Source organism: Trichoderma gamsii (assembly GCF_001481775.2).
Source record: "Trichoderma gamsii strain T6085 chromosome Unknown Scaffold_11.2, whole genome shotgun sequence".
NCBI lineage: Eukaryota > Fungi > Ascomycota > Sordariomycetes > Hypocreales > Hypocreaceae > Trichoderma > Trichoderma gamsii.
The window spans coordinates 594,508-619,873 of NW_020171348.1; the positions used below are offsets into that span (position 1 = coordinate 594,508).

The following is a 25,366-nucleotide window of genomic DNA, read 5'->3' on the forward strand; positions in this document are numbered from 1 at the left end:
TCAGATACATTGTCGCAAGTATACATGGGCGTCTATGCTTGCACCAGTATTCAAGTAACGAAACTGGAAACTTTTGGCAATATCTCTAGCCTTCGAAAGCCTTAACGCTTCCCTCGCTTCTAGTCACAACCTCTGTCGTCTGTACAATCCTCATCTCTCCATTATCATCTTTTCGTATATCGAGAACCATTATAACATGGCCGGTCTGCTCTTCTCCGGTTTTTTTGTCGGTATAATTGAGCGCCCCGTCGTACACAAGTGAGCCGCCACCGTTGGGAGACTCCCAAACTTTGACTTCTTTACCGTATATAAGAGTTAGGTCGTAGGCAGCACGAGTGCTGGTAATGTATCCGTAATAGGCTTCGCGAGGGACATGGTCGTGGTTGATCCTATCACAGAATACAAGTCAGCCATCATTACAGCAATCGTGGCAAGGAAATTTTGTATACTGCTGACTTGATGACTATATCTTTGGCAAAGTATTTCTGAAAAGTATTGACTGCAATCTCATCATCTGGCTGGAACAGAACCTTCTTCCAGACTTCTGTTACCCAATTAAAGAGGTCGCTCTTTTCATCGTTTTGGGAAGCTGCCATGTTTGATATGTGTAGAAAATCTATACGTGTCGGGAAAAATAGGTCCGATAGGGTGCAGGATAGCAGCTAAATAGGAAAACTTGGTCTGACTAGAGTACTGAAATACGAAATGATTACATAGGCTTTATTTACGTAGCTAAGCTCTAGAGTAACGTATGTACACCGTCCAGTGTATGAGTTGTATATTGTGAAGCTATAAGCTGACACCTATACTTTGGAATCAAATGTTGAGGCTAGGCGCTGAATAGTACGTTTTTGTATTACGATTTTGCGGGCAACATTAACAAAATTTAACTGTAAGCAGAAATAATAGTTAAAATCTTACTACCAAACCGAAGTTTAATACCCCTCATGAGAGAATAGTAGTCTATATGATATAGGCTCCCACTTCTGTTAGCAGCTTGGCTAGATGTGTTACACTCAACACAGTCTTAGACTTATAACCACCCCATTCCTCTAATAGCAATTGTATTTTACTGTAAATCGCAAATTCCACTAGCGTTGTAACACTCTAGACCCTGCAGAGATCAACGCCCTCTTGGTCTTTATTATCTTCGCAACTACATATTGAGCGATTCATATCATCCAGATTAAAACTCATAATCAGCCATTCCAGCTACAATAACTCGAATGGGTTTTGCGGTACCATAGGCGGACGCACGAAGTCCTAAGAATGGTTTGCGAGGAAAGCAGGTTTTTTATTTAAGGCAAATACATCTACCTCTGTATTTCTTATTTACACGAGTTGATCAGGTAGCTACGGATATACCATACATAGTTTAAGAGAGTTTTGTTCGCTACTAGTTTCGATATCTCTATTCATCCTTGCATATGCCTATGCCCCAACTGGGCATTCTCATAACCTGAGACGGACTGTCATAGCCTTGGTCTTTCACTCAATGCATCAGCAACATAACCTATAGTCCTACAGAAAGTTCAAACGCCTCTAAGCCAGTATCGTTCACCAAAATCTTTAAGAGCTTCATTTCAGGACGAAGTTCCGCGCTAAAAGAGCTCCCTGCGTTCCAACAATTGTACTCTTCCTTATCCACCTTGACTTTCCAACTCATATCAGGTAAAAGTATCTTGTAAACTAGACTATCTTGCAAGTTGGTTGAGCTGTCAAGATAATGCTATCTCAATAGATGGCTCATGTGACATTTCGCGCTATGAAAGTCGCCGTTGCGGTTTGCTTCTTAGACTTAGTCTCGGAATACAGTACTTGTATCTTGTGCTTTAACTCGTTGTGTGTAAGCGACAAGCTTGTCAAGCTTGCTAGAGCAGAAAGAAACCATCCATTGCTTTTCCCTTTATGTAAGCTGTGTTAGTGAAGCTGTGTTTACACGTAGGTAGGCAGAAATGCCAGGGAGAAGAACTAAGGTGCGGGGCTCTCCGCATCCTTCGATGGCGAGCTCCCAAACTACTTTCGAAGGGGTTTAAGAACACTTGGCAAGTTTGGCCATTCATGATTTCTGTCGGTATATTCTCGTTACGATTGGTACTAAACTCTAGTTACATCGTTGACCTACGTATCAATATCTTCAAAATGACTGCTTTCACAATCGCCCCGTGCAGCCTTGCTGACAGCGCGGCTCTCAGTCGCAACAACATGTCGGCATTCTGGGAAATTCCGAATTGGGTTCTGGCATGGCGCCACACCACGCTGGAGAAACACATTGACACAATGACCAAGCGATACCCACGCAGGTTGATAAGCCATCCTGAGACTTCACGGCACCAAAAGGTGGTTGATTCCGAGACCGGCCGTCTCTTAGGCTATGCTCGCTGGCTCTTGCCGGAATCACATACTCGGCTTGCGGACGGTGAACCAGTTTGGCCAGAGGCTATGGCCCCGGTGGTGAGCCCCGAGGAAGAAGCCGCAATCAAACGAGTCGCTGAAGCAACCCAATGGAATCCGAATAGCGATACTGACCCGCTGGATGACGCGGTCGGGGCTATCAAAGATAAAATAATGGCGAGAAAGCCGTATTTATGTAAGCACATACAAGAACCCAAATTCAAAAAAACATTTCCCATTGACAAATTTACAGGCCTAGACTATTTAGCTGTGCATCCGGAGAACAAAGGCAAAGGAGTCGCAACGCTTTTAGTAGAAAGCGGCATGCAACAAGCAGGGAAGCTGGGCCTGGATATCTTTATCCTTGCTTGTAAACCTGGATGGGGATTATACAGTCGGCTTGGATTCCGAGTCGAAGAAGAGCTTGTCCAGGACGATTCCATATATGGAGGGGATGGTGAATTTGCCATGCGTTACTACGTTTATGAACAGCCTCTTCAACGCGAAGCATGATGATTACCCAGTTAGCAAACGTGGTGTCTGCAATTTGGAGCCTGCGATATAGAAATAATATAGAGCCAAGACTTGTACAGGACGCATAAATTATAGAATTCTGGCATAGTTAGTTCTCGGCTCAAATTGACTTTGCGGCTGCATTGCTGACCTGAGAATACTACTACAATACCAGGAATAATAATATATTATTGGTCCGGATTGCTTGAGCTTTCAGCTACAGTCCTTGAAATTCGTCGACTGTTTATTCACAATACGCTCTATGCAGCATGCTTAGATCTATTGGGTGCTGACTCTCCTTGCTTAGCGATGGACCTCGACGCTCCAAATCAGCTTGCAGTACTCATTTGTGAGACGGTGATACACCTCATCTCATCTCTAGAGGGATGTACAATGTCACATATCCCGGCGGCACTAGCTGAGAACTATTTCATACGCTTGCTCTCTGATAGTTGCCACAGACACCTGGAAGACAATCTTGGCTACTCAAAGAATTATGAAACGGCCTGCATGGGGTTAGATCTCTGTATGAGAGGGCAGGAAATTATACGAAGCACTCTCAACAGTTGATCAAAACGGCGACTAATAATGACGATTTATCTGCTGCGGGCATCTGCAACATTCTATTTAGCCCTGAGTCAAGACTATTTGTCGCATATTGAGAATTTTCTTCTAATGCTAAAAGACAAGACATTATCGGTCGCAAAACCGCACCTGAGAGAATTCCTTAAACGATACTTCTGGAACGGCCAGTAAATAATAGCCGATTCCGAAGCCTCAGAGTTGGTCACTAAAAGTGGAACTGACGGGTAGATCTTACTTTGCTGGAACAGGAAAGCCTGGCTGACAGGTTGCTGGTCTTCTGAAGAGGCATTAATCGCAGTCTCATTACTAATTAGATGATAAATTTCAAATCATGATTGAGGTTGTCTATTATTGGCTGCCCCTTGTGAAAAGGTGAGGCTAACTGATGTTAAGACGTGGTGGAATTAGTTGTTCTGATTTTCAGTTACAACAAGGAGTTTCGCAGGTTGTCCTTCCAAATAGCATAGTTAGCGCTGAATGAAGGCGTTGAGTGTTGTTGTCTAACATGCTACATATGGGGAAAAATCTAGCCCGGTTTATACTCCCAATGTTTCACTGACACTTCCACAGAAACTCATGTGGCGCGACTGAAAGCCTTGTTTGTAAGCATTCATTACGGACTTAGGAGTTAGTTTTTACTTATTGCATTGCACGAGAGCTAAGCATGCGCAATATAGCCAACCGTCCTTCGATGGGCATATTAACAAAGCTAGCAGTGGGGGGCAAATTAACCGAAAGGATCGCTGTCTAGAGCTATTCTTGCGAATAGGCTATGATCCCATTAAACGTGTAGACCAGAGTGAATTACAGTGAATTTGCTTGTTAGCTCTTATAATCGCCCTCACTGCTCTCGTATTAATCATAAACTGTGTAGCATAATAAAGTTGTATTGGGTTGGTGTTTATAGTGCTTACACTTGTATGAAGTGTTGACAACGTAGATTAACCAAGTTCTGCTTTCGTCGTGACATTAGGACGGCTCTGCAGGATTTCGTCTATAGCGCTGCTCTGCTGTAAGGCAAATTGAGTTCGAGGGCCGCAGATTCGACCCCCGGAGTGGACCCAGAGCACATCCCATTGAGTAAGTGGCTTGTGCTGCCAATTAAACCCGCTTAGAAATCCATATTCTTCTACATAGAAAGGACTTGTCTTTAGTATCCTATTCATATAGGTTTAATATTTGCGTCATGAATACCTCAAATATCTATAAATAAGGCGTGTTCGCCAATCTTGAAAATGGCGCCAACAATAGAGCCTCTTCTTGTGAGCACTACCATTTTGCTGTAACAGCTATTGTTATACATCCATCTCATCATGGCAAGCTCCATTCCAAAGAATATTCCAGCAACTCATCCCGCTGTTGTTATTGTCGCCGCTAGGGCCCCTCTCGAAATTCTCAATCAGCAGACTGAGGCACCTAGTGCGGGTGAAGTTCTTATTCATGTCGAATGGACTTCCTCCACGCCTCTGGACCTCCATCAGGCTGATGGCGGGCTATTGGTGAAACCGCCCCAGGTCATGGGCTCTTCGTTTGGCGGCACTGTCGTGACTCTTGGTCCTGTCGATCCCGCCAATCCAGATACCCACGATCCTAAGCTACAGGTGGGCGACAAAGTATTCGGATTCGCCTTCCGTAATGCCAGAGAGAAAAGCCACCAGACATACTTGACAACCTCGGCTTATTTATGTAGCCGCCTACCAGCAAACCTCACTCTAGAAGAAGCTGTCGCTGTACCAGCGAATCTAGTTACGGCCTTCCACACAATCACAGCAGACCTTGAGCTGCCGCTGCCTTGGCCGGTACAGGAACCAAGCAAAGAGAGCCGTACTGCTCCTATCCTCTTATGGGGAGCAGCAAGTAGCGTAGGGGATTATGCACTGCAAGTCCTCCATCATTGGGGTTATGAGAATGTTCTTGCTGTTGCAAGTGGAAGACACCACGAACGGCTAAAGGCGCTGGGTGCCAAGGCGACTTTTGACTATAATGATTCTAATGTGGTAGAACAAATCCTCAATTTTGCCGGCACGATCTCAGAAGCTGAACCTCGAATCCCCTATATTTTGGACTGCATTGGCTCGCTGGAAAACACATTGCGACCACTGACCAAGATTGCGGAATCAGGAGCCAAAGTGGCCGTTATGCTGCCTGTAATAAACGTCCATGCGACGAAAGATACGCCACCAGAATACGAAATGGACGTTTCAAAGTCGCTGCCAGACGAGTGGAGAGAAGGGGTCAAAGTGATGGGAACGCGAACACATTTCTACCTGCGCAACGAATTCTTCAAGGAGCGTTTGCAATCTGAGATCGTTCCAACTTTACTGGAAAAAGGCATTATCCAGCCAAACAAAATCCGTATAGTGGAAGGTAAGACGTTGCTAGAACGAGCTGAGAATGCTTTGAGTTTGCTAAGGGATCAAGCTCCAAGCGGAGAGAAGCTGGTTTGGAGGGTTGCGGAGGCGAATAATTAAGAAGCGGAATGTATCAATCGTGTCACTCCTGATATCATCTTACAGGGGCATATGCATAATGCTGGCGTTTTTCACATATCTATATCTCAATATTGATACACAACTAAGTTTCCCTCAACATACGCCCCTAATCTGTGCATTACCATTCTGCCTAGGCTACTCTTGTGTTGTCTGAAGATGAAGGTAACCAGTCAGCTAATTCGCGACCAATTACATGTGGATGATCTTCCTGTATATAATGAATGCCGCCGACACACACACTGCGCGTGTTTTTTCAGTTTTTCTGCCAGCTCATTTGCTTTCTCTTCCCATATAAGCGCTCCTGGCTTGGCCCAAAGAAACAGCTTCGGTACATCACTGTCTAGGAGCCACGCCATGTAATCTTGTGCAATCTTCCATGTATGCTCTGGCTGATCTTCAACCGTAAGCTCGTTTGGAAGCCGAAAGAGGGGCTCACGCCATTCAGGTCGCAGAAATGGCCTGCGATAAACTTCCATCTCTTCGCTCTTCATCCTTCTTATTACACCCTCAGTTAAAATCTCTTCCATGAAAATATTTTCCTCGATCAAGAGCTTTCGGCCAACTTGGGGATCTGGGTTGCGAAATTTGTTCCAGTTGTACGCCATAATAGATGGTAAACTGCTCCAGTCTGCCACGGGATGAATGAACTCCATGAATGCGATTCCGGCAACGCGGAGTTTATTTCGACAGGCCCAATGAAGCCCAAGAGCAGATCCCCAATCGTGGATTACCAGAGTAATCATCTGGTTCGGTACGACAGCATCTAAAAAAGGCGTCTATGTACCGCTGGTGATCTGCGAAGTGATATACGCCCGAGACCTTATCAGAGTCTCCGAAACCAATCAAGTCCGGGGCAATACATCGGCTCTTTGTTGCCGCGTAAGGGATAATATTCCGCCACAGATATGAAGATGTCGGCACTCCGTGCAGAAACACGGTCACTGGCGTCTCTGAACCGGAGGAACCGACATCGATATATGCTAATTCAGAGTCCAGAACTCGTACTTTTTTCTTGTCTAGTGAAATGCTCTCAGAAGCCCTTGATGATATAGTTGCCATTATCAAAAGATATATTATGAGCTCGTCGCCGGGTTTATGAAATTTTATTAATAATGGGAGAGTGGTTGCTGAGATAGTTGCATTCAATTTGCCAGACTTGGGTCAATTTATATAGTATTTCAGTAAACTATGATAAATAACTATAAATACATGTGAACACAAGTGAACGCCATCATTAATTGCTGTAATCGACCACTGCCGCTTGCGCATAGCCTATTAGCATTGCTTATTCGACATCTTTCTCAAGAAATAAATTCGACCATTTGCGCCACAGAATGTTAAGATTAGCTAGAAATGGCAAATGGGTTAAGTTTTAGTCAGCTTATAGGTAATGATGACGGGAATTTAACCACATTATACTTGGATCATACCTGTTAATCACAGTTGCATTCTCAACTTCCAGTATATCGCAGTCATACCTACCTTGTGTGCCAGACCGAATGCGGGAGTAACGGCGTTGTTACTCTTCGAGCTGAAGCTATTATTGCCTCGGGAACCGTCATGAGGCACTCTAACTCTTCACCGCCACTAATAAGCGCTACACTAAAAGGATCTTCTGCTATAGCATATGAGAATAGAACTTCTCGGGACTTAATATTGGATGTAACATTTTGCTACAACTTGAAGTAGAAAAAAACCCATCGCCTATTGCAGAAATCACGGCGCCTGATGACAGTTAAGGCAGTTTACCAAGTGGATACGCATAAGCTCCCTAGTCTGTAATAGGCAGTAGCAGCGATCTTCATATTACTAAAAGAGAAATAGCAGCGCGACGAAGCTTTAGAAATGAGGATATGTATTGTTATGACGATGTGATATAGTATGACGGCAGGCGCATAGAGCTGCTGGGAAATGCTACTACCTTTATGGAAAAGATGAGCTACAGCCGAATTGAAAAACATGTAAACTCTTCATTGAATCGCTTAAACTGGTTGGGATCTTGCAAATGAATGACACAGGATATTTCCAATCTCTAAAAAACTTGTTATTATCAACACTTCAACATGGCTATGACAACAGAGGATTTGATGCAGTAAGGATATACAAGCTGGTACATAATATTTATCATTTGCTGACCCTTTTCATTCTTTTTGTATAGGCAATCCTTCACCGTTCCGACGGCTCAACAATATGAGAACTTTGTCCAAGCTCATGGTATACCTTCTGCCAGGAAAGACATGCCCGAAGGTGGCTCTGCCTTATGGTTTGGCTCTCCGTCAGCCAAAAGAGTGATAGCACACGTTCACGGGGGCGGGCTAGTCATGTACGCCACTCCTTTCCACATAGGCTTGGCTTATAACGTGTACAAAGCGGCCATCTCGAAAGATGAAGACGTCGCCGTGGTTGTGCTAAGCTATGGTGGGCAGCTTCGAATAACTAACGTATCACTCGTCCACGTCTACTAACCCATTTAGATACATGCCCTGCTGGTGTCTATCCAGTGCAGCTTCGCCAGTTGGTCGAGTCCATTGTGTATCTCATGCACGGGCGAGACGTAAAAGATGTGAGGCGCATGCTTCTAATCTCTTTCTGTTACTACTTATTAATGCGTTAACCTCTTATAGATCGATTTGTATGGCGACAGTGTCGGCGGAATTCTTATTCTCGCCATCTTGCATCACATCACGCACCCACATCCCAAGGTGCCTCTGCTCTCATTCCCATCGGGGTACCGTTTCGGTCGAATTTTGTTAGTCTCACCGGCTGTGCCCATTGTTACGCCGGCGCTACAGAGGAGTAAAAATATCGGTCTAGATTTAGTTGGAGTGGACGATATTGCTCAGATGTGGAACATCATAGAGAGTAACCATGATCCTGAAGTTGATCCGATTAACCCCTGGTTCACACCGATATCTGAAATGCGCGAAGAATGGTATGAAACACTACCAGCCGGGGCTATTACAATCATTTCCGGCGCTTTTGAGTTATTTGAAGAAGATATTATCAAGCTATCTCAAGTAATCAAGGTAAGTGTTAGGCTACATCGCATAACATATTATTGGCCTACGATATTAATGAAGCGTAGGATAAACACCAAAACCAAGTGGATGATTATGTGGATGAAAATGCGACTCACATTGCGTTTGTCAAAGAAGGTTTGACGAATAGCCCACCGTCGGAGTACACTCGCCGCGTTATAGAATGGGCGAAGGCTTAAAATCACATGAGACAGAATCACAAGAGAAAATAATAAAATGAGTGACAAATTACTTAGGCCATTACCATAGTAAGTGTTTTTCTTACTTCGATTGTTATCCTTTTCTGTTACTTAATAAGAGCATAAAAAAGTTGTCGCTTAGGTGGTGATACAGTTTTACTAGTATAAAGGTTTTTGTTCCTTTTTGACCTCAAACAGAACGTTTTCTTGATACATTTAGAGCTCTGAATATGAGCCAAGCTCCAAATCAGCCGCTACTATTCTAATCTGTAACCATACAGGTAAAAGAAAAATCGGGAATAAATCACTCGCCTGCTGATGCTTCGCTCAAGAAAACGCCCCGAGCCATTGTTGAGTGCCTTTAGCTGATTGTCGAGTGCTACGCCTTGAGGCGTGCCCATTATATCTAATTAGGGACTTGATGTATGAGTAATATTTCTGTGGGAGCAGTGACGACTTTGTTGATCTCAGATATGCTTGACTTGAATGCATTCTGGCCAACATCGACGGTGGCTGGAAGTTTTGCGGCCTTTATTGTGTCCTTTACAAAAGTGGTAAAGGCAGCATCTGTGCCTCTTGCACCTATTATCCCAATGGCCACTGGAAGCCACTCTTCCCTTTTTGTTAAGCGAGCGTGGCACGGCGTTTGCCCAACTAAAAGGAGTTCATTGCATTAAGGTGCCATGAACAATGAAAACATACTAGGCAAAATAACGTCAGGAGCACCTGCATATACCGCAATGAAATAAAAGAACCACCCTTCACCAGTCCAAGTTGGGCGACTGTAAACTGTTAACGATAGTAATGACGGGATGTCGGGATACATACTCTCCATACTCGTCTCTATAGCTGGATTCGCCTTGTGTCCACGGCAGAACCAAGATGGTCTTAGAGCAGCCGTCTTCATCTGCTTGCAGAACGTTGGAGGGCGTTCATCATTGACCATGCCCCTCAATAGTTCGCATTCCGTCCATCATTCATGGCTTGTATCATCACCCATTCTTTACAGACTTGAAGAGTCAAATTGAGGCACTATCTTGAATCAAAACAACGCAATGTCTACAGGTACCGCCCCTGACATCACTTTCTCAGCTCTTGTAAGCCTCGGCGAGGGCGTTGACTCATGGGATCTTGAAGGCAGATCAGAATTGGGCGCATCTATTTAATTTCGAAAAGCCTAATGGCCGCCAGATCTAGCCACGGGTACTGAATGCGAGCTGTCCGCTAAAGCATGGCTTACATGGAAGAACGATCCTACAAGACCCTACAAAGATGAACAACATACTCTGATATGAATGGATTCCGCCGGAGCTGGAGCCAGTACCGGTTGATGGATGGTGTCTCGTCACTTGTGGCTGCTGCAATGGAAGACGTTGTGTAAGTTCATTTCCTCGTTCGAACAGATTGGAATGGTAGCAAAAGAAGACTTATCCCTAATGATACGACAAAATAGGGTCCGTTTTCGACTGGCGCTGAAGGGGCATGCTCTATTTTACTATCTCAACACTGGAAGGTCGAACAACGTCAGCGCTCGCAAATGTCCTCATCGCCCGCAAAAAATTGACGCCGCCTTTGACCTTAATACACAGAGCATAAAAGTTCATCTTAAAGTCCTCGGGCCGACACACCACAAGACAAAAGCCCACTACAACAAACTTGCCTGGTTTCTACAGAAACAACGCGAATACAAAATGGCAATGCGCACCTTATACAATATTCATGATTGAATCTTATCTCTGACTCTGAATGTTCGTGCAGTGAATACCTCCGATTGTCGCTCAAGGTCTATACGCAAAAGCAATCCGTGGACACTCGCCTAAAGATTGTGCGGACGAAATACCAGTTCTCCCAAGTGCTGCATAAGTCTAGTGAAACTGAAGAGCGTGATGAACTCAAGGCCGAGGCCAAGCATCTACGATTTCAGTTGACCAGTAAGAAGCCAGGAGAAGACGAGTTGCAGGAAGCATATGATGAGCTCATTGCCTACTTCTATCGTTGATGGCATATAGAGGTATCTATGGACATATATAGCACACCATATCTGAAAGGTCGTTTTTTACAAATCTTAGGTAGCTGTGTTGCAGGTAAGGTAGACTCGATAGAACACGCTTTGTAACATTAGAGCTACTCAAGTAGTTTTCATGCATGGAGCGATTGGCCAGGCGGTATCATCAAAGTCAGCAGAAAATTCATCAATACTAGATATCAGCGCCCGCCAGGCTTGAAGTGGAGAAATAATATGTTTCGTTATATACATTTACATACTAGTTGATGACGTTTGTCTCTTTTTATCTCTTCTATCTGGGCTATTAACCTATTTAGTAGAAAATCTTGCGAGAACTAGATCAGGAAAGCGGGGCAGCGTATTTACGGAAGTAATCTCCTTTGACACATTGTACTAGCTAAGACATACGAAATATTTAATAGTAGCTTAGCCCAAATGTTAAACGAAATTGTTTATTGATATACATGTTACCTTCAAGTTACAATCATCAAGAGGCACAATTTCTCAATCATGTTGTCACCAATTCGTTCTGCGTGTTCGGCCTTTGCTAGAAGATGTTCAACTAGATCAATCTCCATTTCAAAACCGATATTCGCTACACAGCCAGCTTCTTCAAGATACAATTCGTCAACATCGCGCCAGACTATTGTACATACCAAAAATGCTGCCCCTGGTTAGTATCCTAAAGCCAACTCTAGTATTCCCTTTGTACTAATTGACCACTTATAGCCCAAGCGCCCTATGTAAGCTTTTATAATGTGTGAAACGCAAGCTAAACCATAACTCACCCTTTCCTCTAGTCTCAAGCAATCAAAACTCCATCGGCTATTTACTGTTCCGGCCAAGTCCACCTCAATTCTGACGGCGTTTTACTTGATGGTTCTATCGCTGAGAAGACGAGAAAATGCTGTGAAAACATTGACGCAATCTTGAAAGCGGCAGACTCTTCGCTCTCTAACGTTGTGAAAACAACCGTGTTCATCTCCGACGTTAGCTATTTTGCAGTGAGCTATATCACAAACCTTTATTCCGTTTTATTCGCTAATTTGTGCAGGAAATGAATGCTGAGTATGAAACATGGTTTTCTCACAAGCCTGCTCGCAGCTGTGTTGTAGTCAAGGGGCTTCCGTTAAATGCTAGCGTTGAGATTGAAGTAATTGCGCTGCCTTGAGCTACATTAGTAAGTAGATGATCATTTAAGCAAGCAATTAGCTATTCATTTAAGATAACATTTGTGCATTGTGTTTAAAACGCAAGTCTGTAAAAGAACATTTCCTCGGCTGTATCCTCATAAACAAGTATTTAGATTTGAGACGAAATATTAGTTGAGAATATTAGCTATATAGGTAGAGTAAACTGACGAGAACGCGATTACCTTCTGAAAACTTCATCAATGCTATACTCTACTGCGATATTACTATGCTTGGTACAGAGTCATTCACAACTGCGTGATCCTCAGATTCAAGCAGCTCATCGAAACCCAAAGCAGCAAGTTGCTTTTTGTACCGCTGTTGGGATCTCATTTCCTAAGAACAGTTAGCAAAAGCAGAGTTGCGAGACATAATCTGAGACAAACCTCTTCAACAGTGCCCTTAACCAGGTAGCGCATCACCTTTACTTCGCATTTCTGCCCCAGTCGAATAGCGCGCGCGATGGCCTGGCTCTCGACACCGGGATTCCACTGTAATTCTACAATGAAGATGCGATTGGCACAGGTGAGATTGAGTCTGGTGACTGATCAGTAACATGCAATCAGAATGGCATCAGATATACAATTAACGCACCCGAATCCTCCTGTGCCAGTGGTCATAATGAGCACTCGCGTTTGATCATCCTTTGCAAACTGCTTTAGTTTCTTTTGCCGCTGTGAAAGTGAAGAGGTACCATCAATGCAGAAGTATTGAATATTGGCTTCTTCCAAGTAGCGGGAGAGCAATTTGAGTGTTCTGGTCCAACAAGAGAATATGATACTAATTCTTGTTAACATCGAAGGCTTTTGCGATTCTGCACTATAGGATAAATTACCTTTTTGTGTTGGTCAAGTCCTTCTGAACATCCTCAATTAGTGCTTCCATCTTTGTTGAATGACCCTCCTTGTTGAAGTAATGATCGTCACTGTTTCCAGCTCTGTCATCGGCGGGCCAATCTGGGACGTCTTCACCATTTGTCGATGCATTGTTTCCCGCCATATCAGGCCCAAGCGTCAATAAGCATACAGGACACCCTGGTGTTCTGCCAGATTCGTCAATGCATTCGGGGCACAACGCATGATTACATCGGCTGTTGTAGTCGCTACGCATCCAGCTAGAACCCAAAATTGGCATCGGCAACTGGCAACCTGAGCAACAGATTTCACTGTTCTGACCGAGAGCTCCAGCGGCAGCTTCCCGCTCATCCTGATAGCTTCGGCGGCGCCAAGAGAAGGGCTGTTGAAAAGTGCCGTGATTGCACAAGAGGCGCATCTGCAAGTTCATCTGAAAGGTCCCAAAGTGGGAGACCTTATCAATCTCACCTACACGATGGAGGATCATGCGGGTCAGAATTTTCTTCGTATTGTCGTATTGTTCTCGCTCCTGGGGCGTAAAAGTGAGCTCGCGCAAATAGGTCTGCACTTCTGGTAGTTCGATCGAATCCTTTGTACGTCTTAGACAGAGAGCTTCAATAAGCATAACAAGACGGTCTTTAACAGCAGTAGCTGCAGTGGAGTCATCAGTGCTCTGCTCAAATGGAACTTCAATCCACTTGCGAAACACTGAAGCTTTGGAGAAAGGTTCCGCGCGGATGAAAGCAAATAGCGTGCCAATATCCGTAAGCTTGTTTTGAATGGGCGTTCCCGTCAGACACCACCGGAAACTGGCATGGAGCTCGTCGCATGAGCGATAGAATAGTGTGGCTCGACGTCGTATAATGTGCGCTGAAGAGTGAGCATAACCCTGAGACTTGAGATGGGGTACAGAGAACTAACCTTCATCCAAAACGATTCTATACCAGTCAACACGATGGAGAAGCGATTTTTTGTTCTGAAACTCAGCCTTCAGAGTGCTGTAGGTAGTCACAACAATGTCCGAGTCTAAGATTTCCTCGAGACTCTTGGATCTATCAGATCCGTGGTATTTAATTTTCTTGACTCCCTCTTTAAGGTATCTGTAGTTTGGCTGGTCAATACAGATATTGCTGTAGATGGAAAGAACCTTACTTGTCGATCTCGTCTATCCAGTTGTATACCAAAACTGTCCGACGAAGTCAGCCACAAGGCACATACGATCGAGTCGAGGGTCAAGATCAACAAACGTGCAGATGGAACGATCACAAGAGTAGATCGTGATCTTTGGATTTCTTCTTCAACAGTAGCGCTACTCTCTTGCTTCTGAGCCCACTCTGTAGCAACATCCAGAGTTTTCACGATCAGAGACAGGATGGATAAAGTCTTGCCCATGCCCATCTCATCAGCTAGAATGCCGCCTCCACTTTCGTCTGGTCGTATACCATTCTTGATCTTCTGTTTGGTGATTCTGTGACAATATCTGATGATTCAAATTAGTTACTGGCCATACGATATGCGAAATGTCATGGCTGCCATACTCCTCATTCCCATTGTCCAGTGTTTTCGTCTCCCAAAGTCTGTATCTATCATTTATATCGCCAGATTCCCTCTCTACCATAAAGCCGAGGGCTTCTTGCTGATGTCTAACAGTCATATGTTAGCAAATACTTATGACGGAATTGAGACATATTTACGGGAGTAGCTCTTGGGTGACCAATCCCCCAACATTCACCTTGTCCAGGTTTCGAGAACGGTCGATAGAGTTGTATACTTCTCTAACCAAGTCTTGTAACCGTTCCTGTCGTTTTTGCTTACCCGCTGGGCCCTTGTTATGGTTTTGGTTTACTGGCTGCGTAGGCTGAATTGAAATACCACTAAGTTCGAGCCGAAGGAAGTGAGGGTTGTCATATATGACACCGCACTTCATATGATTCGATTTCTGTAGCCACAGCTTGCCGCGGGATAGCGTGTCACCAACTTCCTTTGCAGCACAACGCGGTCCATACAGGTTGATATCGACTTTCGCAATAGCCTCAGCTGCCTTGTTAGCTCTCCCTATTGTATCTTTGAGATTTGATGCTTGCCCGATGGGCTCAAGGTTCACATGAGTCATAGTCAGGAGCGGCATAAGTGTCTTGCCAACAGCGGAGCGCAGGTAACCAAATGTCCCGTCTTTATCGTCATCGTCGGCGTCGTGGAATGATAACATTACATGATCATCTTTTTTCTTGATCTTGAACCGTTCATACGTGGTCTCCATTTCACTGAGTCTAGAGTGGACGACTTGCATTTCGCCGACAAATTTGACGTCGACACTGTGCAGCTGATGTATTGTAGGTCAGCAACTGCCGAGGTGCATAGTTTCTCCTCTCACTTACCATCCCGTAGCATATTTCATCTTGATCATTAAGCATAATAACATCTTCCGATGTTGATGCTGGGCTCAAAGATGATAACTGTAACGCCTCTTGAGTCGAAAATGGTACTGATACCGAAGATGTTGACTCTGGACTCAAAGATGACAGCTGTGACGCCTCTTGAGACGAAAACGGTACTGATCCTGTTGACCCTGGACTCAGCGATGAGAAGTGCGACGTTTCCTGAGACGAAAATGGTGCTGATCCCGTGGGATCGGTATCTGATAGGACAAATTCATTTCGCCAATCTTGAAGCGCTCCGTCAAAATTGTAGGATGGTTCACTGATGTTCAACGTCGAAATCTGCGCGCCAGCAATCGGGTCAAGAAACATGCCGCCGAATATATCTTCTATCGAACTCAATGGTTGCATAACGGGAATATCGCTGCTTCATTTAGTAACTGCCATTTTGAATTCAAACTACACTACCGCCATACCTTGTTGGATTCATGTAGCCTGGCCCGTGGTATTGACTCTCCCGGGGCATGTCAAGCATGCCGTAATCTTGAACTTGCCACGATCCTGTGTCGTAAGGCTGTGGCATAGTTGCATGAGGCGCAATAACAGTGCCTGAATACAAATGTGTGCCATCGTCAACATCATCATTTAATTCCCTGACAGGATCGAATCGCCGCTTCAATGGGTTAGACATGGTGGCAGTTGAATGGAACTTGGTAGCGCAAATCCCAAGTTGCCGAAGCGGTGCCTCTGCTGTTTACGGATATCCATTTTGTCGCTAGGAAGATTTGGGAATATATATGATACCGCTTCCCATCCGTCCAGTTGTTGAATTTCCGTCTCTCAGGCAGCCATGAGTGGATCCTAGGCGAACGAGGCAGAGACTGTCTGTCACCGAAACCGAGGCTGAAAACGTATGTGTTGGGTGGTGGTTGCGGCGGAGCCCCTGGTAAGGCAACCAGGCTGTACCTACATGCACAATGCAGTTTTTTGATGTTTTTTTTATGTTTGCCAATTCATTTGGCGAATTGTCTGGAGGTGTTTCGGATCCTTTCAGGGGCTTAGGCGCCTGCTGCCTGTATTATATTAGTATTGCATGCACTAATGCATCTATATGCACCTATTACAGCTCTGGTCGGTGTTGAGCCAGAAAGCCCTGGGCTGCAAGGCGAACTTTGCCTTTATTGCCTTGAGCCAACGCCAAGAATACACGAGTCATGTGTAATAGCGGTTGTGATCTGATCTTTTTGTCGGATTTCAGTTCACAGATTCCTTTCCGAAACAAGCTTAAGTGTGATAGCCACGACTGACACTCTCTATCTTCCCCGTCCATCGAGTATAGACGCGAACTCTCCGAAACGCTCATTTCTTAGAACTCATCCTATGAAAGCACGCCTATTCCTTTTCAATTCGACGTCATATATGTGACCAGAAACCAGTCTAAATAAAAGTTGGAAGTATACCATGGAACTCCAAGCAGCACGAGGGCAACGGCGTCCTGCACCCGAGATAGACGGCCGGTCGCTGCCCAGGAGATCTCGAAGGCGTATTGAGGATGATCCATGCAACTTATGCAAGCTGATGTTTTCTCGCAAAGGGCTGCAACGTCTGAATTCGGTTGATGGGCTGCAACATCACACCCGAGCCGGCTGTATCGCCTCTCGAGATGAGGGTTGCAAAATCTGCAAGTTCATCTTCCTAGCGGTTCAAAAGGATTGCAAAGAACACGATCGAGATTGGGATGAAAATAGCCATCTTGTATTTCGCAATAATCACCCACAAAGGCCAATTAGTAACTCAGGCATCTATGGTCTTCAATGCTCATTGGAAGGCGGGCTTAACAATCACGAAATCGCTATAGATACATTTGCCAAAGAAGGTTTGTGCTCTTCCGCTGATTTTTGAAGCAATCAATTATCTGACAGCTCTTAGACAACGTTATGGGGGGAATTGTACAAAGACGGCCTTTAAACCGAAATGTAAAGAGTGCCAGTGTCTTTTCAGCGGCAAGGTCTTTGCTAGAAAAGTGTAGGCATCCTACAGAGCCGCACAAGCATTGCCAGTATTCACGAGACACCGTACTGCCGTCTCGGGTTCTTGACGTTGGGAACTCCGACGACTCTCGACCAACACTCAACTTGAAAGTCAACGAGACAGAGACCCACGCACCTTACCTAGCTTTGAGTTATTGTTGGGGAGGTCCGCAACCTCTCCGATTATTGCTCGAGAATGTTGAGGAACTGACGGCTGATATCGATTTCGAGGAACTTCCACGGTCTATACAAGATGCCGTATTTGTCACTCGCGAACTTGGCTTTCGCTACCTTTGGGTCGACGCGCTTTGTATCATCCAAGACTGTGTAGCCGACAAGAAAAGGGAGATTACTCGCATGTCGTCCATCTACAAAAATGCTACGGTAACCATAGCAGCATCTTCCTCTAAGAGCGCAACAGAAGGATTTCTCTCGAATGAGACAGAGCCCTATTGTCCCGATTTCGAATTCCAGGTCCCAATGTCAGGTAACAGGGTGGGCACCGTATACATGTCCGCAGAGTCGTACGAACCAGAGCACCATCTAGACACGAGAGGCTGGACCTTCCAAGAGTTCATGTTATCGACAAGACTTCTTTTTTTCTCCGATTATGAGCTTTTGTGGCAGTGCAAAGAAGTACATCTAAGGGGCGTTTCTGAGAGAGGGCTTGAGTATACACAGCCGCTGGAAGCTCTCCCATGGGTAGTGTTTGATGACGATGCAGAGCCTCACTACGGAAGCGATGACACTGACAAAATCTACCTTTGGAAGACGGTTGTGCAGCAGTATACTGAGCGCGACCTGACGGTGCCAGACGACAGACTCGACGCCATTATGGGCATAGTTTGTGAGCTAGAGACGCTGTGGCGACACGAATGCATATACGGATTATGGAAAAAGTGGTTTATAGAGCTCTTGGCGTGGTACAAACCCTATAGTGAGAGGGAAAAGACGCGACATATTGAGCGGGCGCCTAGTTGGTCTTGGGCATCTTTGAATGGCGTGGTTAAATACAAAGCATCTATTTCAACCGAGGACGCCAAGATCACTTCATTAACCGTGTCCGCTGTGGAACTATCATGCCGAGTTCTCAACGCAGACCGCATAAAGGGCGATGATCGCTTTAAAATACATGAAGAGCCTGATCTCGTTGATGCGGCCTCAGAGGTTGGTCAAAACGGACAACCAATTGGAATGGCACAATACTTGCTCCTAGGCACGACGAAGTTAAATGGAGGTCTTGAGCATGGCATCGGCCTGATTGTGGTGGAAGTAGGCCTCAGGCTATATAGAAGAGTTGGGTTGGTCACATTCAGGGATATGAAGTTGTGGAGGAATGTTGGGAGGCGAAATATCAACTTAGAGGGCAGAATTGAGCGACAAAATTCAAGAAGTGGATAACATTTTATATAGTCATAGAATAATAATAAAGAATATGAAAGCCTGCTTTACCTCACCTGTCTTCTCGTATGTATCCTCCAATGCCTTTGGCAATCGTTCAATCTCGCAAATGCCCTGGTACAGCCCTCAAACGAGCATTTATATGGACGCTCACCAAAGTGACTTCTTTCATGACCCTGCTGTGTGATTTTCCGCGTAAACTCCTTGCCGCAAAGGGTGCATTGGAATCCATTTTGCCCAGGCCTAGATCGCAAAGCCTCAAATACCGATGGTCCTTCGCTCAAGTGTGAGTGATAGTGTCGCACATGCCTTTCCCAATCTTTCTTATTGGAGAAGCCAAGAGGTGCCAGATTGCATCGTATCGGACACTGGTATGGCCTGTCGTGACGACTGTTGTGAGCTTCGCGATCGTCTTTCTTTTCGTAGCCTATGTAAAAGAATTTACATAGCACGCGTTTACACTTGAACAGATTGGTACCATAATAGTCTCCTATTGTATCGCTAATGTGGGCAATATCTTGCGGAGAGAGTTTTTCCAGAGCGTCCCTATTCCGGAGTAGAGCTGCTTCTATCCGAGGTATGCCGACTGTATTGCGGTTATCATATGCACCCTTTTGATGCGTATAGATATGATTCCACAATGAGCAGAGATTGTCGTAGAATGGGAGTTCTGAGTATTGTCTCAACTCAGCGGGCAAGTCTCTTGCAAGGTCCGAGTGCAAGTCCGTCGTGAGATCTTCGCGATGTGTGTCGATAAAGTTCTGCAAAGCAGAGCCAAATTTCTCCGCATGCTGGGCATCATGAGTGTTGCCGCAGAAGAGGTTTTTACATGCCTTCATTACCGTATCGACATGACTATGCCACTGAGAACAGGCGTAATCTTGGAAAGCGAACCACCCACGCTTCACTTTGATTAGGTGCTGTTCTTCATCTTGATCAACGTTGGACGTAGTAAGAAGACACAAGTATCTGAGACAAAGTGTAGTAAGCTGACACTGGGTTTCTTCCGCGTTTATATGCGCATTGTTGACGATGTAGCTATATTCAGTCAGATTTGAAGCAGCTAATTAGTACCTAGTTAATAATCAATTTTGACGTACCGTCGTGCCGTGGAGTGAACAATTCGAATATGGCCACCATCTAAGATGTAGACTAACGATCCCAAGTATTTCTCAGCTGCTTGTCGTAGCATTCTGTTGTCAAAATCTACTCTTTGCTCTTCTGGCACGTACGAAAGAATGGCCTGCATTTCGTTCCATCTCAGCGGTCGTTTTGCGCAAACCAGCCAGCCGAGAAGAAGCTTAGCCAGCTTCCAGTGCTCCTCGCCCTCTTCAAGCTGCAATAGCTCGTCTCTCACTGCTCCCAAAAGTTTTTCGTAACTAGCACCGGCCGTTAGTAAATCATAAACTGCCGACCATCAGTTGCATGATTGCAAAAGCATACATATCCTTAAGCTTTTGTGGTAGCATCTCTCCTTTGGCCTTCATCAGAAGCATTTCTTTTGTTGGTTGCTGCAGCAAATACTCAATAGCCAAATGAGCATAGAGGAACATTTCTGCCATCGCCATCAGCATGTATTATTGTTATGCTGATTATTTTCTATATAAGGGGGATATACCTTCGCTCCGACCGCAAATAATGCTTAGAATTTGGTCTTTATCGGCTCCAGAAAGATTGAACCCGCCCCTTGTACTGCGCGGCAATGAAAATTCTGGAATCCGCTCCTTCACGTAGGCTCTAATGTCCTCTGCGTTATCAGTCGACTTAAGCTGTATGCGGCCATCCTCTTCCGGCATAATATGATCTTTCTCTATTTCTGGTATCATTTGGCTCATGAAAAGCAACCTCAATTGGCCTTGCTTGAAGTCAGTGTCGCATTTAGAAACCTGCCTCATGAAAAAGGTTGCTATTTCGCGCATTTCCTTGGATGTTTCACACTCATTAAGTCCATCGATGACAACATATTGCCGGGAATTGTATTCAAAGAATGCTTCGATGAGAGCTTGAGCAACCTGGACGTGCGCCAAAGTGGTGCTTCCACCTGATTCAGCTCTATCAGCGCAGTAGGGTATGAGATACTCGTTGGAATCAACCATCTGGTAGAGGATTCCTTTGAGAACACCAAGATGAGTGCTGTGATCAGCGTCGGCTTCCTGGCAATAGAAGTAATAGACCTTGCTTTCTGGGTCAATGTGATTGCGATTTTTCAGTTGGTTCAACTCATCAACTAGGATCGAAGCCAATATAGTCTTGCCTGGGAATTATCAGCAATGATGCTCTCGAAATTTCGGGACACTCTTACCATATCCTCGGCTACCATGGATCCAAATGGCGGACTCTGGAGGCAAATCTTCTTTCATCCAATCAGTGACTTCGCTATATCTCCTGAACAGCCAGCGACCAGAATCTGGACACTTTTTTGTATCTTGAAATTTTTTGTGAAGAGATTCTGTCTCTTTCGAAGCTGAGATCCATTCCAACACTCTTGTTTTCATTATTTCTCTCTTCGATGTCTGTTCCTCATCAAAATCCTTCTGACGCTTTGCGACTTCACTGTCATACTCCTGCAGCTTCAAGCTCACAAAATCCCAATCTTGGGCAATGTGAGGCTGAGGTTCTTCAAATATTATTTCACCGTCAGCATTCAGACTTGCTGGAGAATTTTGCACGGGTGATCCATATCGTTTCATGATTTGCCCATGCCTTTGTAGAGATTCGACTAAGAATTCAGTCGTATCGCTCAATGCTTTCCAAGTAGGTTTATATAGCTTTTGACATACTAGGGAGGAGATGTTAGCCTGCGTCGCATTTGTAGAAGCACAAGTTCGATCTTACAACCAGATCGAAGCGAAAAGAGCTTATATAAATTCTGATGGAAAGTTGATACATCGCGATAGATGTGTAGTAAGCAAATTTGGCTCTCTGTGCCCCGATTAAAAAAGGGCGTATATTCATCCAAGGGGGGGATTTTATCTCCTAACTCTTCATACGCATCAAGTAAGTTGTCAATCTCTCGATCGTTGAGGTTTGTCGCCTGATACAAAATATCAGCCATACTCATTATTTCTAGGTTCAAAGCCAGAGAACCATTTACCTTCAAAAGGAATCGGATTGAGCCCCAAACGCACGCCATGACGTTTGAGGCCTGTGAAAAGTTGATGGCAGCTAATATGTTTTCTAGGCTGGCCATGCCTATGAGGAAAGGGTGTATCCTCTTCATATTTATCATTGTTCTGGTCAATTCACGCTGTGACTGGACATCGTTAACATCTTGTAGTACGTCGCTGTAGCTACTTGATTCAAAAAACTCCTTGTCTTGTGGCCGTAGAGTTCCCAAGAACTCTCTGGCGATTTTAAGCAGCTCATTCGTGCTCATCTTGCAATCGCATTTGCTACTGTATACCGCTCTTGATCTATCTGAAAGACACAAAGGGGGGAAAGCAAAGGGACCAGAAGAGCAGGCAAGCTAATACCTTTCTCAGCTGATGAGCACAATGAAGTGGGAAAATGCCTGTTGCCGTACTGATTGGGCTGCGAGGCAGAGTTAGGCAGAATGCGCAAAAACAGGCAACCAACATTGAGGGGCGCAGGATTCAGTGACATGAAGCGTGTTGCTGTCTGCCTCATGCACCTCGCCTCACAAACTCGCTGGCATCTCTTTACTGGACGGACAGGCAGACTCGCTGCAATGCGACCACTATGTCGCCTTTATTTTCACAATTGTACACAATTGGTTCATCGTTATCAGCTCATTTCAATGTGCCGCGCCGCTCATAAACACATTGCATAACGAATGGTCCGTTGGTACAACAGCGGGAAACCTTCATCATGCTCGATTGCGCTGAAACACAGCTTGGAAGATGAGCTCCGCCACCCTCATGGAAGTTCAGCTATGCAGTCCGCGCGAAGCGCCGTGTGACTTCACAAGGTGTGGCAGATAGGCCGGCAAGCCGAAGAGCCTGATATGGACTCATGCTGTAGCATAAACTAACGTCTAATATTTTACACCGCTACCGCCACTGCAGCGCGGCGTGAAGACCCAGCTAACAAAAGGCATATGTGCAAGTGTAGACATTAGAGCCCTTTTATGCGGTCTTGGGCGAGCTTTCAAACCATGTGGATACATTCGCTGATGCAACCGTCACAGCTCTAGTGACATGGCCCTGGGGGAGATAAAAAATGCTGTGAAACTAGCTAGTTACAGTTTTGTGGCGCAGCCGGGGTTCAATCACTTGGATGTCAATAGGCCACTGATCCTTTATAGTTGGTAAGGCCTTGGGGGAGATTTTAAACATCTGGATGCGATGAAAGATCCGCTATAACATGTGTGGCGCACGAGTTCAGCGTCACCCTGCCTACTATTTGCATGTCAATAGGCGCTGGTCCTTTTTAGGTGGAAAGCCCGGGGGGGGGGGGCAATGCTATGAAGCGAGCCTCCTGTTTTCATGTCAACAGTTTGCGAAAATGTGCATAAAAGAAGGCAATGAGATATTTAATTTGCGCGGTTTCGTTCAAGGCTACATAACGTCGTTAATCTTCTGTAGAGGTAGGTAGCTATCATACCATTAAGAGTTTCAATTGACAATTAGTAGTACACAGAGACCACAAATGGCGAACATCAGTTCCGCGGCACTCGACGCTTAAACTAGAAATTTGATATTGTAAAACTAGGCTTATAATGACTCCTATTTATTGCTGTGGTAAAACTATTCAAACTGACTTTTAAACGCGTTTAATGTCGCTACTGAACATCAGTTTGGAAAGAACTGGCCGTACCCTTGGTTATTTTCGGAAATTGTTGCCAGCGATGAACAATGGACCCATCGGTTTTCGTGTCTCCATAATGGGATCGCTGAGAGTTACAGATTACCACGCGCGCCATAATCTCTAGCCCATGTGAGTGAAGAAATATAGATTACATATGGTTATAGATTGAGTGACCTCGAAGTATGGGTAGCTGATAAATCGAAGTGGTATCAAGAAATTGTGTCTCGTTAAAGGCGAGAATATCCACAGGCGGTATTGCGAATCAATGGCAGGGAAGGATAAATATGTGCATATTATATGGTTTAAGATAGATATAAAGGCTCGGCTTCCATGACCATTGGACATATATTTCTATCATTCGAATCGCATTGTTTTGCATAGAACATCCAATATCTCATACATTCAGTTCTCATTCCGGCAATAATATAACAAACAAACCTCACCATGAGTTTCCCAAGTCCGACTACCATATTCCATAACAATCCCTCTCCATTCATTGATCCAACGCAACAGCATCTTTCTGCAGCAGGCAGAATCGTCTTAGTTACTGGCGGAGGCACAACTATCGGTAAAGCTATAGTTGAGGCATTTGCCAAAGCAAAAGCCGACCATATCTTCTTAGTTGGAAGAAGACTCAACCTTCTTATAGTGGTAGAACAAAAGGTCTGATGTTCAATATTGCTCACTGGCAAACCATGAGTCTGACAGATATCATAGCTCTCAAAACTTTACCCTCAGACAAAGTTCCATGCCATTCAAACAGACATCGCTAAGGAGGACGAAGTTAAAGGCCTCTTCCAAGAGATCAATAATGTCGGTTTCCTGGACATCTTAGTGGCTAATGCCGGGTACTTGCCAGAGCCGGGCAAAAGTGCTGCTACAGAAACAAGCGACTGGTGGAAAGGTTATGAGATCAATGTCCTGGGAACTTATCTCCTCGCAAAATACTTCATCAACCAGTCTCAGGTACCAAGAGGCAAGCCTGTATTTATCGGCGTGAACACTAGTGCGAACCATTTGGGTCCGGCTGCAGGCCCCACGAGCGGGTATCTGACATCCAAGATTGCGGCAGCCTCGGTGGTGGAGTTCTTTCAGGCCGAATATCCCGACATCAGAGCCTTTAATGTTGCCCCTGGATTGGTATCGAGCGACATGAGCGCCAAGTCCAACGTAGAAGGATATGCATTTGATGATTCACCAAGTTTGATGGCCAATTTTGCCGTCTGGCTTGCTGGCCCTGATTCAGATTTCCTCAAGGGACGTTTTGTGTGGGCCAACTGGGATGTGGAAGAGTTGATTGCCGCCAAAGATAAGATCGCGGCTAATCCAGAGCAATTACATGTAACTGTTGGAGGTTGGCAGGAGGGCTATGCAAAATTGAAGTAAATAGACAAATCATTTATTTCTATATAGATGCCTTTTTCACAAAATTTAGAGTAACTTTTGATCTCGCCCGAAGCATCAAATTCCTACATTGTCACTGAAGAAGAAGACCACCGGTATTTAAGTGTTGTTTTGTGTACCAATGAGACTTATACAT

The 25,366-nt window shown here is 44.9% G+C and overlaps 9 protein-coding genes across 9 annotated transcripts; 6 read left to right on the forward strand and 3 right to left on the reverse strand.

Annotated features, from left to right (window-relative positions):
- Positions 1 to 85: 85 nt before the first annotated feature.
- TGAM01_v204101 (hypothetical protein) lies at positions 86 to 596 on the reverse strand (the record flags this gene model as incomplete). The annotated part of the gene is made up of 2 exons (XM_018800653.1): positions 86 to 389; positions 457 to 596. 2 exons carry the CDS (start codon positions 594 to 596, stop codon positions 86 to 88), a joined length of 444 nt encoding a protein of 147 aa, XP_018666118.1.
- Positions 597 to 2,061: 1,465 nt separating this feature from the next.
- On the forward strand, positions 2,062 to 2,907 carry TGAM01_v204102 (acetyltransferase; the record flags this gene model as incomplete). The annotated part of the gene is made up of 2 exons (XM_018800654.2): positions 2,062 to 2,590; positions 2,648 to 2,907. The coding sequence occupies 2 exons, from the start codon at positions 2,062 to 2,064 to the stop codon at positions 2,905 to 2,907; spliced, it is 789 nt and encodes a 262-aa protein (XP_018666119.2).
- Positions 2,908 to 4,805: 1,898 nt separating this feature from the next.
- On the forward strand, positions 4,806 to 5,963 carry TGAM01_v204103 (hypothetical protein; the record flags this gene model as incomplete). The annotated part of the gene is made up of 1 exon (XM_018800655.1): positions 4,806 to 5,963. One exon carries the CDS (start codon positions 4,806 to 4,808, stop codon positions 5,961 to 5,963), a length of 1,158 nt encoding a protein of 385 aa, XP_018666120.1.
- Positions 5,964 to 8,047: 2,084 nt separating this feature from the next.
- Positions 8,048 to 9,201, forward strand: TGAM01_v204104 (alpha/beta hydrolase fold protein; the record flags this gene model as incomplete). Its single annotated transcript, XM_018800656.1, has 5 exons — positions 8,048 to 8,076; positions 8,143 to 8,402; positions 8,459 to 8,547; positions 8,609 to 9,010; positions 9,070 to 9,201. 5 exons carry the CDS (start codon positions 8,048 to 8,050, stop codon positions 9,199 to 9,201), a joined length of 912 nt encoding a protein of 303 aa, XP_018666121.1.
- Positions 9,202 to 10,564: 1,363 nt separating this feature from the next.
- TGAM01_v204105 (hypothetical protein) lies at positions 10,565 to 11,200 on the forward strand (the record flags this gene model as incomplete). Its single annotated transcript, XM_018800657.1, has 2 exons — positions 10,565 to 10,578; positions 10,960 to 11,200. 2 exons carry the CDS (start codon positions 10,565 to 10,567, stop codon positions 11,198 to 11,200), a joined length of 255 nt encoding a protein of 84 aa, XP_018666122.1.
- A 1,409-nt stretch (positions 11,201 to 12,609) lies between these two features.
- On the reverse strand, positions 12,610 to 16,319 carry TGAM01_v204106 (hypothetical protein; the record flags this gene model as incomplete). Its single annotated transcript, XM_024549348.1, has 11 exons — positions 12,610 to 12,732; positions 12,783 to 12,933; positions 12,991 to 13,176; positions 13,232 to 14,120; positions 14,172 to 14,350; positions 14,403 to 14,436; positions 14,498 to 14,730; positions 14,789 to 14,893; positions 14,945 to 15,573; positions 15,629 to 16,052; positions 16,105 to 16,319. The coding sequence occupies 11 exons, from the start codon at positions 16,317 to 16,319 to the stop codon at positions 12,610 to 12,612; spliced, it is 3,168 nt and encodes a 1,055-aa protein (XP_024405933.1).
- A 770-nt stretch (positions 16,320 to 17,089) lies between these two features.
- TGAM01_v204107 (hypothetical protein) lies at positions 17,090 to 18,889 on the forward strand (the record flags this gene model as incomplete). The annotated part of the gene is made up of 3 exons (XM_024549349.1): positions 17,090 to 17,504; positions 17,558 to 18,825; positions 18,875 to 18,889. The coding sequence occupies 3 exons, from the start codon at positions 17,090 to 17,092 to the stop codon at positions 18,887 to 18,889; spliced, it is 1,698 nt and encodes a 565-aa protein (XP_024405934.1).
- A 222-nt stretch (positions 18,890 to 19,111) lies between these two features.
- TGAM01_v204108 (hypothetical protein) lies at positions 19,112 to 22,435 on the reverse strand (the record flags this gene model as incomplete). Its single annotated transcript, XM_024549350.1, has 8 exons — positions 19,112 to 19,143; positions 19,214 to 20,097; positions 20,160 to 20,438; positions 20,503 to 20,614; positions 20,678 to 21,313; positions 21,362 to 21,838; positions 21,895 to 22,093; positions 22,154 to 22,435. 8 exons carry the CDS (start codon positions 22,433 to 22,435, stop codon positions 19,112 to 19,114), a joined length of 2,901 nt encoding a protein of 966 aa, XP_024405935.1.
- Positions 22,436 to 24,270: 1,835 nt separating this feature from the next.
- Positions 24,271 to 25,212, forward strand: TGAM01_v204109 (hypothetical protein; the record flags this gene model as incomplete). Its single annotated transcript, XM_018800662.1, has 2 exons — positions 24,271 to 24,489; positions 24,544 to 25,212. The coding sequence occupies 2 exons, from the start codon at positions 24,271 to 24,273 to the stop codon at positions 25,210 to 25,212; spliced, it is 888 nt and encodes a 295-aa protein (XP_018666127.1).
- Between the last annotated feature and the right edge of the window lie 154 nt (positions 25,213 to 25,366).